Here is a 13,377-nt window from a genome sequence, read left to right on the forward strand (position 1 = left end):
TGTTCCATTATCCTTTTATACCCAGCTCTCCCCACTGTTCTCTATCAGTTCATTTAGTATTCTGTGTCCCCTGTGTCCTTTGTTCGTAGTTGTTGCTGTTTTGTCTGATGTTCCCCTTGTATGTGTATAGTCTGTTTTTGTTGCTCCCCCAGCACAGTCCCAGTCTAAGTTGTCCTCCCCTTTTGGGTATTTAACTTTACATTTTGGATTTATGAGGTTTTGTTACTTCTGTTCTTTAAGTTCATTGTCCTCCAGTGGAGTGAGTTTTAGTAGTGTTCACTCCTCCTCAAATCCTTTACAATAAATACCCTTTTTCTTTGTACCTCCTCTTGCCGTCTCCTTACTTGGGTCCTTGCACTTAACTTACTCATCCGTGACAGTCTCCCTCCCTCCCATTTCTCCATCTCACTGTGTACTGTGTCTCCAACCACCGCCCCTCCCCCTCATTCTCAGTGCTGATACAGACACCACCACACATCATGTAGTTGACCAATTACGTGCAACTTGAACAAAAAAAGAAGAGAGAAAAAAACTAAAGCAGCACCCAGATAGGAGCTGGCTCACAACAGACACATCACTACAGTGTACATTTATATTTAGATATCAGCTTCTGGTTTTTAGCCTGTACAGACAGTTCACGTACTGGTTATGATAACCATCTCCAGCAGCAGGTTTTCCCAGCCGTCAGTAATGAACATTAAATCTGTCAGCAACTACTTGATGCAGTATGTTTTCTATAGCTAATGTCTGTACAGTTACGGATGGTGGAGGCCACTGTGGTCATTGGGACCTTCAATGCTGCAGAACCTTTTCTGTAAACCTTCCCCAGATCTGTGCCTCCATACAATCCTGTCTCAAAAGTCTACAGATTGCTTGAACCTCATGGGTTGGTTTGTGCTCTGACATGCACTGTTAACTGTGGGACCTTATATAAACAGGTGTATGCTTTTCCAAATCATGTCCAATCAACTGAATTTCCCACAGGTGGAATCAAGTTGTAGAATCATCAAAAGGATGATCAGTGGAAAAAGGACGCACCAGAGCTCAATTTCAAGTGTCATGCAAAGGCCATCAACACTTATGTACATGTGATTTTGTAATTTTTACTAAATTTGCAAAGACTTTAAGTAAACATCTTTTATATTGTTATTATGGGGTATTATTTGTAGAATTTTGAGGAAAATAGTGAATTTGATCCATTTTGGAATAAAGCTGCTACACAATAAATGTGGAAAAAGCCAAGCTCTGGAAATACTTTCTGGATGCACAGTAGCACTTTAAAGTCACACTTTACCAGGATTGGAAATTAACCACATTTTAAACGCTGGTGTTTTTGTGAGGAGGCAGGTGGAAAGTAGCATATTGGCTTTAATTAGCTTTTTTAAACTTTGTGATATTAATAATGTACTATATCATATATTACACTGCTCTACCATACTGTTGTTTTTATGGTGTGTGTGTGTGTGTGTGTGTGCACATTTTCTCTTGCATTTATACAATATATTGGGTTTCAAAAGTGAACATAAACCATAGTATCAAATGATATTTTTTGACACATGGAATCAGACATTTGTTTTGTCTTTGTTGATGCTTTATTGGCAGATTTTGAAAATAACAAGAAGCAAGCCTGAAAAAAGTGGATCGTACAACACATCATACAAGTACCTTCATGATTTCACTGCGTTATATCATGAGAGCTTATCAAAAAGTTGTGATGCTTGTTGAAATTTTGTCATGGTGTTTTAAATTGGAAGGTCAAACAAAATTCACAGGTGACATTTGGTTGAACTATTTCCTGGAGGGACTGACATAGATGTAATTTGAGAAATTGAGAATCTACTTTTTTGTAAAACAGAAATTAAATAAAAACAGACAGGTAACAATAACTGTATTTAAAAAAAAACATGCCATTAAGCAAGATATAAATCATAAATCCAAATGCTTCCTTGTATCACCACATCTCACAGCATCTGACCTCCACCTGACTGTCTGACTGATTTCACATACTGCTTGCTGAATTCTCCAGCCAGGACCCCATTTCTAGTGTAGAACACTTTGGCCAGAGAGGGACTCATGGGGGAGGGTATGTACTCTTGACACTGGTCACCACTAAGACTCGGTGCACACTCCACTATGTAGGAGAAGAACAAGGTACCGTGGTTTAACATGCAGCTGTCTGACACTTTACCTTGATGCAGTTTAACTGAACACTCTCCAAGCAGATCATTGTTCCAGTAAGTGTCCTCATCATAAACATGGAACGTAAGTCGGTCTTTCATGTTAATAGTGATGGATTCAAATTCAAAGGTCTCTGGCCATTTAGGGTTATCATTGTCACTAATGATCATAGTTCTCTTAATCTGATCACCATATGTAACCTCCACTAAACCATCTGTCTTTGAAAAGTCATCACCATACAGACCCTCTGCATAAAGCTTGAAGACCTTCAATGTTGCAAGACCTTTCCCTGCAGGACAGCAGTTTGACTTGATATTCTGATTACTGTTGCAAATACAAGCACAAGGATCCCTTTTGCTGGATCTGTGTCCAATTCGACAAGATTCAGAACATTTCTTCAACACTGCATTATTCTTGATGTACTTCTCCACTTCTTGCTTTAGTCCAGCACTGGCAGGATGACCGAGTGGCAGGATGGTGTGCAGAGGCTTCAAGTTGTATTGGACCACATCAGGTGTGATTTTTAATGAGCTGAGCCAGTTATTATAGGCATGTGAGTTTGATTGGCCTTCAAACAAGATGTCACCACCGTCAATGTGTCCTCCAATGACCTCTGTGATACGTTCATTAAATGTGCTGCTGAAACACTGGCTTGAACGTAACTTCTTCTTCTCTGCTTCACAGTGTTTGTACATAGTTTTAATGCTGGCAGTTTTTGCAAAACTAGCTGAGGCCTCAACCGACAAACAGTCACTGACCTCTGTTGCTGACAGTCCATTCATGGTTGCCTGACAGGTCCTGACAGATGTGATTGCTTTTATTTCTCCTCCAAGAGATACTTGTGTGATGTAATGTGTACCATATGTGTCGATAAGATTACGATATGAGACCTGAGTTTTTTGGGAATAGCGAGGAAGAGCATTGGCGGCCAATTTATAGTCATGACTCAGTGGAGGATTTGTTGTCAGTCTGTAGCTATAAAACAAAGGAAGAATATAATTAAGTTACAGTGTGTTACAGACCTGTTTTATTCATGTTACTGTTTATGTTGCTTATTTTATGCAACATTGCTATAAAAGGTCAGCTGACCAGGGTCTATTAAAGTTTTTTACCCGTATTTCAATTTTTCAGCTTTTATTGTTTTAAATAATAATTTATTTTGTAAGTATTCAACCTCACTCTCTGCAGGTATTTTGTTTTAAAAGAAGTTAGTGTCATCACTTACGTACCATGAATATGTTTCTTAAATATCATATCTATATTGGTATTTGGAATGTCCACTTACAAGTGAATTAGTAATTTTCGAAAAAAGCTTCAACATAAAGACAAAAGAATACTTAAAGCCAACAACAGGTTAATAAAAAAGCAGGGCCTATCTTGTTTGAGATTGCATTTAACATTGTCAGCGGGACATAATATTAAACTCAAACCCTTTGTAGTTTGGATTTAGGTTTGTACTGGTTTGTTTTTTTGTTTTGTCATAATCTAGAACATATACTACAAAACTGCAGCTGCATCATTTGAAGGAGGCTGAACTGAGCCTTTTGCAGATTAGATACAATGTAAAGACCAAACACTGTACATCATGAGAAACATCATTCCACCTCTGTTGCATAATGATGTTGGGAACATCACCTGGAATGCTTGTGAAAATGAATGGAGACATAAGAAAAACTTGGAAAAAAACCAAAGCTGTGTGGAAAAAAGTGTGAAGAGGGAGATTTGTCTACCAGTAAGTCAATGCCCCCAAGAATCTAGCCAGAAATGGTTGCAAAGCAGTGTTACTGTTCTGCAGAGGCTAAATGGAGCTCGGATCTCAATCCAATTTAGAATTTTTGAGTGAACATGAAAAGCACTGTTCACTCATAATTGTCATGCAACATGACAGAGCTTGAGCTATTTCGTTAAGGAGAATTTAAAAAAAAGTTGCAGTGATCAGATGTTTAAATCTAGATGAGACCTATTTACGTATCCTCTGTATTATACTTTTAATTTATTTAGATGTTGTTGTAGATAGAAAGTTAAAGAATTTGTTGATCAGAGTTAAATGAACCCAACTTAAACTGATGCAGTGATGTAATAAAAAATAATTTAAAAGTTCCATGAGGGATGACTATGTTTTTAAAGTACTGAATTAAGTGTTAGTATTAATGAACAGTAGAAGTTATGTTTTCCTACACTCACCTGTAGAATTTACAGTTGACAGAATGGCGAAAGAAGTTGTAGCGATCTTGTTTTGACTTCTGCATGCCAAAGGTAGCAGCTCTGGAGTGGGACCCTCCCAAGCCAACCCCAATAATGACACTGGGATCTACAGGAAATTCAAGGCCGACTTTCCAGTCATTTGACACTGATGATGTTGAGTCATTGACGAGAGTTTCGACAGAATCATAAACTGTACTGGAGACTGTTAAGCTACATTTGGGGAGGGTTCTCCAGTCCACCACAGAAACAGGGACCTTTTGATTTTCACTGTTCACGTAGCTGTTACTGTACAGCCTGCAAGTACCATTGCCAAGATTCCAGGTTTCAGTATCGATGACATAGGCACCTTTCCGCTCCATTGTGACGATGTCGAAGCCTTCTCCACCCAGATTGTAACCAGGGACAAAGTGAGCACTTTTACACTCCTGTGGTGTACCGATGAAGCTCACACTGGAAGGTAGACACAGAGGACTCCAAGCCCACAACAGGAGCATGAGTTGCCACAGCTTTGCCATCTAGATAAAAAAGTTGAAAGGCCAGAAAGGATTAAATGGCATTGAGAAAGACATCTAATAAAAAAAGCAAACTTTGAATGTTTATTTCTATAAAAATTGGCTGGTAATGAATAAGGATTAGGAAGAAGTAGACGTGAAAGATCAAGTATAACTCAGGGGTCTTACCATCCTGTGACTGTTCTGAGTGTGTTCAGCTGATAAATTCTGATCTATGATATACTCTAAATGTGGAGGTGGAGTCTTAATTCCTTTTATGATTCTCATAAATTTTATATTTAACAATCTTTATTTAAACCTTTTGAAACTGTTTTTTGTATCCTCATTAAAAATGTGTGACATTCGTACTTCCTTCATACCCTGATGAGGTAAGATTGGTAAACAGTCACTTGGATAAACTAGAGTTGATTTCCCAAAAACTAGAGTCTTAACATGTGACCTTCTCTGTTGTAGTCTATGTATAAGCTGAAACACTATGGCCCTAAAAAGACTGCCTATTACGTTATTAACCAAATAAGTATTTTTAAACTGATCTATGTATGAGTTTGTTTGTATAAATGGTCATTTGTCTTGCAGTTCAAATTTATGTTCTGTGTTTTGATGTTATCACTTTTCCTCAACGACCACTTGCAACAATAGCTGTCACATTAGCGTGAGAACAGTATCTAAATACTTCACAGTATATTACAGCAGAGATGTTTAAAGCTGAGTTTGACTCAGTGCTGTAATTGTCATTTATGTGCATGTTTAATTAATTTAGAATAAGTTGTAGAGATCTGACATGAGACTTTTAAAGTTGTATGCGTCACATATTTGCCCACTTCTTCAAATGAAGAACAAGTGTTATGGTCTGTAGTGTTTTCCATTCATTGTAGAGTTGTGGAGCAGCCACAGTCTTTCATTTCAGGTCCATTTTAATTTTAAATTCATGTTGTCCTGTTTTCAAACTTTACAATATCTTTCTGAAACTTTAATACCATGGATATGCACTACAAATGAAGGGATGGGATGGTCACCCTGCTTTATTGGTGTGTTTAATACAACTCTAACAACAGCTTTCTGAAGGCTTGTGTTATTCAACAACCTTCACAGACTTGAGCTGCAGCCTGACAGTCAAAATTCTGTTGTGCAAATGTGGCAAAATATCTAAGTTGTTAACAAAGTGTAGAAAGAAAAACACTTACAAAGCAGCTTCACTTTTAGTTGGTCGCTTATTGCTCATCATTTCTGGTTAAAATGGCAAACAACAGCTCAGATTCGCTGATGTTAACTAACATAGTTCGATAATTGAAATTGATGACAAGCTAAAATAAAATGTGCTGAGACAAACAACAAAGCCAAAGTTATTGATTTGTTAAACTATATTATTTGTCATTAGCAAGAGGTAGTGTTGCTTAAATGAATTTATTACCAAAAATGATATGAAATTATATGTAAAATAAATTTTTAACGTAAAAACATACATGATACCAAAGCTTTATCATTTTGAGTGCTAATTATACTCGACATGTAGCAGAGTGCTACACACAATAAATGATAAAGTACAAAAAGACCTTTTGTCTAAAAAAGTTGTGTATACATATAAATTATCGATAAACGTTTAACTACTTACAGTGAAACAACGTAGAGAAGCTTAGACAATAACACAACAATATATAAATGAAAATGCGGGTTTGTGCTTGTGTATCATCTATGTAATTGAAATGCATCCAGATTTTACTGCTGTCATTCATTTTCTCACCTTTCCAGCATCTTGTCCTGTATCACCTGTTCTCTCTCCCTCTCATCTCGGTTACAGTCCTGTTCCCGTGTTTAGTTGTCCCTGTGTTTTTTTTAACTTCCTGTTTGTCCTGATTTGTTTCACCTGTTCCATTATCCTTTTATACCCAGCTCTCCCCACTGTTCTCTATCAGTTCATTTAGTATTCTGTGTCCCCTGTGTCCTTTGTTCGTAGTTGTTGCTGTTTTGTCTGATGTTCCCCTTGTATGTGTATAGTCTGTTTTTGTTGCTCCCCCAGCACAGTCCCAGTCTAAGTTGTCCTCCCCTTTTGGGTATTTAACTTTACATTTTGGATTTATGAGGTTTTGTTACTTCTGTTCTTTAAGTTCATTGTCCTCCAGTGGAGTGAGTTTTAGTAGTGTTCACTCCTCCTCAAATCCTTTACAATAAATACCCTTTTTCTTTGTACCTCCTCTTGCCGTCTCCTTACTTGGGTCCTTGCACTTAACTTACTCATCCGTGACAGTCTCCCTCCCTCCCATTTCTCCATCTCACTGTGTACTGTGTCTCCAACCACCGCCCCTCCCCCTCATTCTCAGTGCTGATACAGACACCACCACACATCATGTAGTTGACCAATTACGTGCAACTTGAACAAAAAAAGAAGAGAGAAAAAAACTAAAGCAGCACCCAGATAGGAGCTGGCTCACAACAGACACATCACTACAGTGTACATTTATATTTAGATATCAGCTTCTGGTTTTTAGCCTGTACAGACAGTTCACGTACTGGTTATGATAACCATCTCCAGCAGCAAGTTTTCCCAGCCGTCAGTAATGAACATTAAATCTGTCAGCAACTACTTGATGCAGTATGTTTTCTATAGCTAATGTCTGTACATTTACGGATGGTGGAGGCCACTGTGGTCATTGGGACCTTCAATGCTGCAGAACCTTTTCTGTAAACCTTCCCCAGATCTGTGCCTCCATACAATCCTGTCTCAAAAGTCTACAGATTGCTTGAACCTCATGGGTTGGTTTGTGCTCTGACATGCACTGTTAACTGTGGGACCTTATATAAACAGGTGTATGCTTTTCCAAATCATGTCCAATCAACTGAATTTCCCACAGGTGGAATCAAGTTGTAGAATCATCAAAAAGATGATCAGTGGAAAAAGGACGCACCAGAGCTCAATTTCAAGTGTCATGCAAAGGCCATCAACACTTATGTACATGTGATTTTGTAATTTTTAATAAATTTGCAAAGACTTTAAGTAAACATCTTTTATATTGTTAATATGGGGTATTATTTGTAGAATTTTGAGGAAAATAATGAATTTGATCCATTTTGGAATAAAGCTGCTACACAATAAATGTGGAAAAAGCCAAGCTCTGGAAATACTTTCTGGATGCACAGTAGCACTTTAAAGTCACACTTTACCAGGATTGGAAATTAACCACATTTTAAACGCTGGTGTTTTTGTGAGGAGGCAGGTGGAAAGTAGCATATTGGCTTTAATTAGCTTTTTTAAACTTTGTGATATTAATAATGTACTATATTATATATTACACTGCTCTACCATACTGTTGTTTTTATGGTGTGTGTGTGTGTGTGTGTGTGTGTGTGTGCACATTTTCTCTTGCATTTATACAATATATTGGGTTTCAAAAGTGAACATAAACCATAGTATCAAATTATATTTTTTGACACATGGAATCAGACATTTGTTTTGTCTTTGTTGATGCTTTATTGGCAGATTTTGAAAATAACAAGAAGCAAGCCTGAAAAAAGTGGATCGTACAACACATCATACAAGTACCTTCATGATTTCACTGCGTTATATCATGAGAGCTTATCAAAAAGTTGTGATGCTTGTTGAAATTTTGTCATGGTGTTTTAAATTGGAAGGTCAAACAAAATTCACAGGTGACATTTGGTTGAACTATTTCCTGGAGGGACTGACATAGATGTAATTTGAGAAATTGAGAATCTACTTTTTTGTAAAACAGAAGTTAAACAAAAACAGACAGGTAACAATAACTGTATTTAAAAAAAAACATGCCATTAAGCAAGATATAAATCATAAATCCAAATGCTTCCTTGTATCACTATATCTCACAGCATCTGACCTCCACCTGACTGTCTGACTGATTTCACAAACTGCTTGCTGACTTCTCCAGCCAGGACCCCATTTCTAGTGTAGAACGCTTTGGCCAGAGAGGAACTCATGGGGGAGGGTATGTACTCTTGACACTGGTCACCACTAAGACTCGGTGCACACTCCACTATGTAGGAGAAGAACAAGGTACCGTGTTTTAACATGCAGCTGTCTGACACTTTACCTTCATGCAGTTTAACTGAACACTCTCCAAGCAGATCACTGTTCCAGTAAGTGTCCTCATCATAAACATGGAACTTAAGTCGGTTTTTCATGTTAATAGTGATTGATCCAAATTCAAAGGTCTCTGGCCATTTAGGATTATTACTGTTACTAATGATCATAGTTGTCTTGCTCTGATCACCATATCTAACCAGTACTGAACCATCTGTCTGTGACCAATCATCACCCCACAGACCCTTTGCATAAAGCTTGAAGACCTTCAATGTTGCAAGACCTTTCCCTGCAGGACAGCAGTTTGACTTGATATTCTGATTACTGTTGCAAATACAAGCACAAGGATCCCTTTTGCTGGATCTGTGTCCAATTTGACAAGATTCAGAACATTTCTTCAACACTGCATTTTTCTTGATGTACTTCTCCACTTCTTGCTTTAGTCCAGCACTGGCAGGATGACCGAGTGGCAGTATGGAGTGCAGAGGCTTCAAGTTGTATCGGACCACATCAGGTGTGATTTTTAATGAGCTGAGCCAGTTCTTATAGACAGATGGGTTTGATTGGCCTTCAAACAAGATGTCAGCCTCGTCAATGTGTCCTCCAATGACCTCTGTGTTACGTTCATTAAATGTGCTGCTGAAACTCTGGCCTGAAGCTAACTTCTTCTTCTCTGCTTCGCAGTGTTTGTACATAGTTTTAATGCTGGCAGTTTTTGCAAAACTAGCTGAGGCCTCAACCGACAAACAGTCACTGACCTCTGTTGCTGACAGTCCATTCATGGTTGCCTGACAGGTCCTGACAGATGTGATTGCTTTTATTTCCCCTCCAAGAGATACTTGTGTGATGTAATGTGTACCATATGTGTCGATAAGATTACGATATGAGACCTCTGTTTTTTGGGAATAGCTAGGAAGAGCATTGGCGGCCAATTTATAGTCATGACTCAGTGGAGGATTTGTTGTCAGTCTGTAGCTGTAAAACAAAGGAAGAATATAAGTAAGTTACAGTGTGTTACAGACCTGTTTTATTCATGTTACTGTTTATGTTGCTTATTTTATGCAACATTGCTGAATCAGGCATTTACAGTGTATATAAAAGGTTTTTACCCTTTTTGGAATTTTTCATTTTTTTTCACTTTTTTTTAAAATAATAATTTATTCAACCTCACTCTTTAAATGAAAGTAATTGTTGCAAAAAAGCTACAACATAAAGACAAAAGAATACTTAAAGCCAACAACAGGTTAATAAAAAAGCAGGGCCTATCTTGTTTGAGATTGCATTTAACATTGTCAGCTGGACATAATATTAAACTCAAACCCTTTGTAGTTTGTATTTAGGTTTGTACTGGTTTGTTCTCACTTATATATATTTTTTGTTTTGTCATCATCTAGAACATATACTACAAAACTGTAGCTGCATCATTTGAAGGAGGCTGAACTGAGCCTTTTGGCAGATTATATACAATGTTTGGCAAAGACCAAACACTGTACATCATGAGAAACATCATCCAACCTGTGTTGCAAAATGATGTTGGGAACATCACCTGGAAAGCTTGAGAAAATGAATGCAGACAAACATAAGAAAAACCTGGAAAAAAAGCTGTGTGGAAAAAAGTGTGAAGAGGGAGATTTGTCTACCAGTAAGTCAATGCCCCCAAGCATCTATCCAGAAATGGTTGCAAAGCAGTGTTACTGTTCTGCAGAGGCTAAATGGAGCTCGGATCTCAATCCAATTTAGAATTTTTGAGTGAACATGAAAAGCACTGTTCACTCATAATTGTCATGCAACATGACAGAGCTTGAGCTATTTCGTTAAGGAGAATTTAAAAAAAAGTTGCAGTGATCAGATGTTTAAATCTAGATGAGACCTATTTACGTATCCTCTGTATTATACTTTTAATTTATTTAGATGTTGTTGTAGATAGAAAGTTAAAGAATTTTTTGATCAGAGTTAAAAGAACCCAACTTAAACTGATTCAGTGATGTATTAAAAAATAATTTAAAAGTTCCATGAGGGATGACTATGTTTTTAAAGTACTGAATTAAGTGTTAGTATTAATGAACAGTACAAGTTATGTTTTCCTACACTCACCTGTAGAATTTACAGTTGACAGAATGACGAAAGAAGTTGTAGCGATCTTGTTTTGACTTCTGCATGCCAAAGGTAGCAGCTCTGGAGTGGGACCCTCCCAAGCCAACCCCAATAGTGACACTGGGATCTACAGGAATTTCAAGGCCGACTTTCCAGTCATTTGACACTGATGATGTTGAGTCATTGACGAGAGTTTCGACAGAATCATAAGCTGTACTGGAGACCTTTAAGCTACATTTGGGGAGGGTTCTCCAGTCCACCACAGCAGCGGGGACCTTTTGCTTTTCGTTGTTCATGTAGCTGTTACTGTACAGCCTGCAAGTACCATTGCCAAGATTCCAGGTTTCAGTATCGATGACATAGGCACCTTTCCGCTCCATTGTGACGATGTCGAAGCCTTCTCCACCCAGATTGTAACCAGGGACAAAGTGAGCACTTTTACACTCCTGTGGTGTACCGATGAAGCTCACACTGGAAGGTAGACACAGAGGACTCCAAGCCCACAACAGGAGCATGAGTTGCCACAGCTTTGCCATCTAGATAAAAAAGTTGAAAGGCCAGAAAAGATTTATTGGCATTGAGAAAGACATCTAGTAAACAAAATAACATTTGAATGATTATTTCTATAAAAATTGGCTGGTAATGAATAAGGATTAGGAAGAAGTAGACGTGAAAGATCAAGTATAACTCAGGGGTCTTACCATCCTGTGACTGTTCTGAGTGTGTTCAGCTGATAAATTCTTATATATGATATACTATAGATGTGGAGGTGGAGTCTTAATTGCTTTTAAGATTCTCACACATTTTACATGTAATGATCTTCATTAAAGTGTTTTTGTACCCTCATCAAAACTGTGTGACATTTGTACTTCCTATACACCCTGATAAGGAAGAGGTGTTAAACATTAATTTGTGTAAGTCATAACAATAGACCCTCTATACTGTGGTCTATGTAAAGCCTGAAAGTCTGTTACATTATTTAATACTAAAATGGTATTTATAAAATGAGTTATATATGAATTTATTAATTTGTTTAATTGGTTATTTGTCTAGCAATTCAAATTAATGCCCTGTCTTTTGTTGCACTTTTCCTCATAGACCCCAGAGAGAATAGCTATTAGTGTCAGAAAAGTATCTAAATATTTCACAGTATATTACAGCATAGATGTTTAAAGCAGAGTTTGACTCAGTGCTGTAATTGTCATTTATGTGCATCTTTAATTAATTTAGAATATGTTGTAGAGATCTGACATGAGACTTTTAAAGTTGTATGCGTCTCATATTTGCCCACTTCTGCAAATGAAGAACAACTGTCTGTAGTGTTTTCCATTCATTGTAGAGTTGTGGAGCATCCACATTCTAAAATGCTAATGCAAAAAACGTAAGTTATTTTCATTGCTTATTATACTCAACATGGAGTATAAAGTACAATTAAGACTTTTTGTCTGACCCAGCCATCCCATACGGACATGGACCTGCAGTCAAAACAGTTATGATTTAAAACCTGACGGGGCGCTTCTGTTTTCATTGGCGCAGCTTTTGTAGTCTTTACGGTAGTGATTTAGTGGCTGAGGAAACACACAGACCAATTGCATCCAAGTTAAGCCCTCCCGCATGATGCCACTCAGCCAATCAAGTATGTGCATTCCAGGCGGTAAAATTGCGACAGTGCAGTGCAGACAGATAAGAGTTAGACACAGGTTACACGTCAAAAGAAGGTAGAAAGCAAAAGAAAGATAGCAATACATGTAGAAAACCAAGGGAGAGAAACAGACGTGTGAGAAACGGGCGAGTGAGACGGAGAAAGGGAGAGATACGGGCGAGTGAGACGGAGAAACGGGCGAGTGAGACGGAGAAAGGGAGAGAAAAATAAGGAACCATTGGCGCTCTCCAAAAAAAGAAGAGTGGACAGCGAAAATAGACCATTTAATCCGGAATGGACAGACTCATTTCTTTCTTCCTACTGGGATCACTAAACCAATGTGTCTCATATGTTCAGAAATTGTGGCTCTTATTAAAAGTGCGAATGTCAAACGCCATTATGAGACAAAACATAGAGGTTATGAATAAACATACTCACTCAAATCTGAAGTGAGATCACAGAAAATAAGTAGTCTAAGAGCCCAGTATGACCAGTCCACCAGGATCCTGAGCCACACATTCACTGCTCAACAACGTGCTCATGAGTTTTCTCTCAGTGCTGCTTGGATTGTGGCTCATCACAAAAAGCCAGTCACACAGCACTTTAAGTTGGTAAATTCTGGGCCTCTCACCAGATGCAATTGGTTGATCTTCAAGCAGATGTGGCCCTGAAAGAGCAGTTTGTAAGAACTGAAC

The 13,377-nt window shown here is 37.9% G+C and overlaps 2 protein-coding genes across 3 annotated transcripts; both read right to left on the reverse strand.

Annotated features, from left to right (window-relative positions):
• Positions 1 to 1,579: 1,579 nt before the first annotated feature.
• LOC137124374 (perforin-1-like) lies at positions 1,580 to 5,095 on the reverse strand. The gene is made up of 3 exons (XM_067499266.1): positions 5,064 to 5,095; positions 4,363 to 4,898; positions 1,580 to 3,153 (listed from the first exon to the last, which is right to left on the reverse strand). The coding sequence occupies exons 1-3, from the start codon at positions 5,064 to 5,066 to the stop codon at positions 1,962 to 1,964; spliced, it is 1,731 nt and encodes a 576-aa protein (XP_067355367.1). The 5' UTR covers positions 5,067 to 5,095; the 3' UTR covers positions 1,580 to 1,961.
• A 3,228-nt stretch (positions 5,096 to 8,323) lies between these two features.
• Positions 8,324 to 11,846, reverse strand: LOC137124375 (perforin-1-like). 2 transcript variants are annotated; one of them, XM_067499267.1, is made up of 3 exons: positions 11,742 to 11,846; positions 11,041 to 11,576; positions 8,324 to 9,921 (listed from the first exon to the last, which is right to left on the reverse strand). In XM_067499267.1, the coding sequence occupies exons 1-3, from the start codon at positions 11,742 to 11,744 to the stop codon at positions 8,730 to 8,732; spliced, it is 1,731 nt and encodes a 576-aa protein (XP_067355368.1). In that variant the 5' UTR covers positions 11,745 to 11,846; the 3' UTR covers positions 8,324 to 8,729. The 2 variants fall into 2 exon arrangements, with proteins under 2 accessions (XP_067355368.1, XP_067355369.1); XM_067499268.1 differs by lacking the exon at positions 11,742 to 11,846.
• Between the last annotated feature and the right edge of the window lie 1,531 nt (positions 11,847 to 13,377).

The sequence above is a fragment of the Channa argus genome, chromosome 3, assembly GCF_033026475.1.
Source record: "Channa argus isolate prfri chromosome 3, Channa argus male v1.0, whole genome shotgun sequence".
NCBI lineage: Eukaryota > Metazoa > Chordata > Actinopteri > Anabantiformes > Channidae > Channa > Channa argus.

Bases quoted from the DNA above. Each gene is read 5' to 3' on its own strand.
- LOC137124375 (XM_067499267.1), bottom strand. The intron at 9,922-11,040 runs GTGAGTGTAGGA...TTTGTTTTACAG, and splicing joins GTCAACTGTAAATTCTACAG to CTACAGACTGACAACAAATC.
- LOC137124374 (XM_067499266.1), bottom strand. The intron at 3,154-4,362 runs GTGAGTGTAGGA...TTTGTTTTATAG, and splicing joins GTCAACTGTAAATTCTACAG to CTACAGACTGACAACAAATC.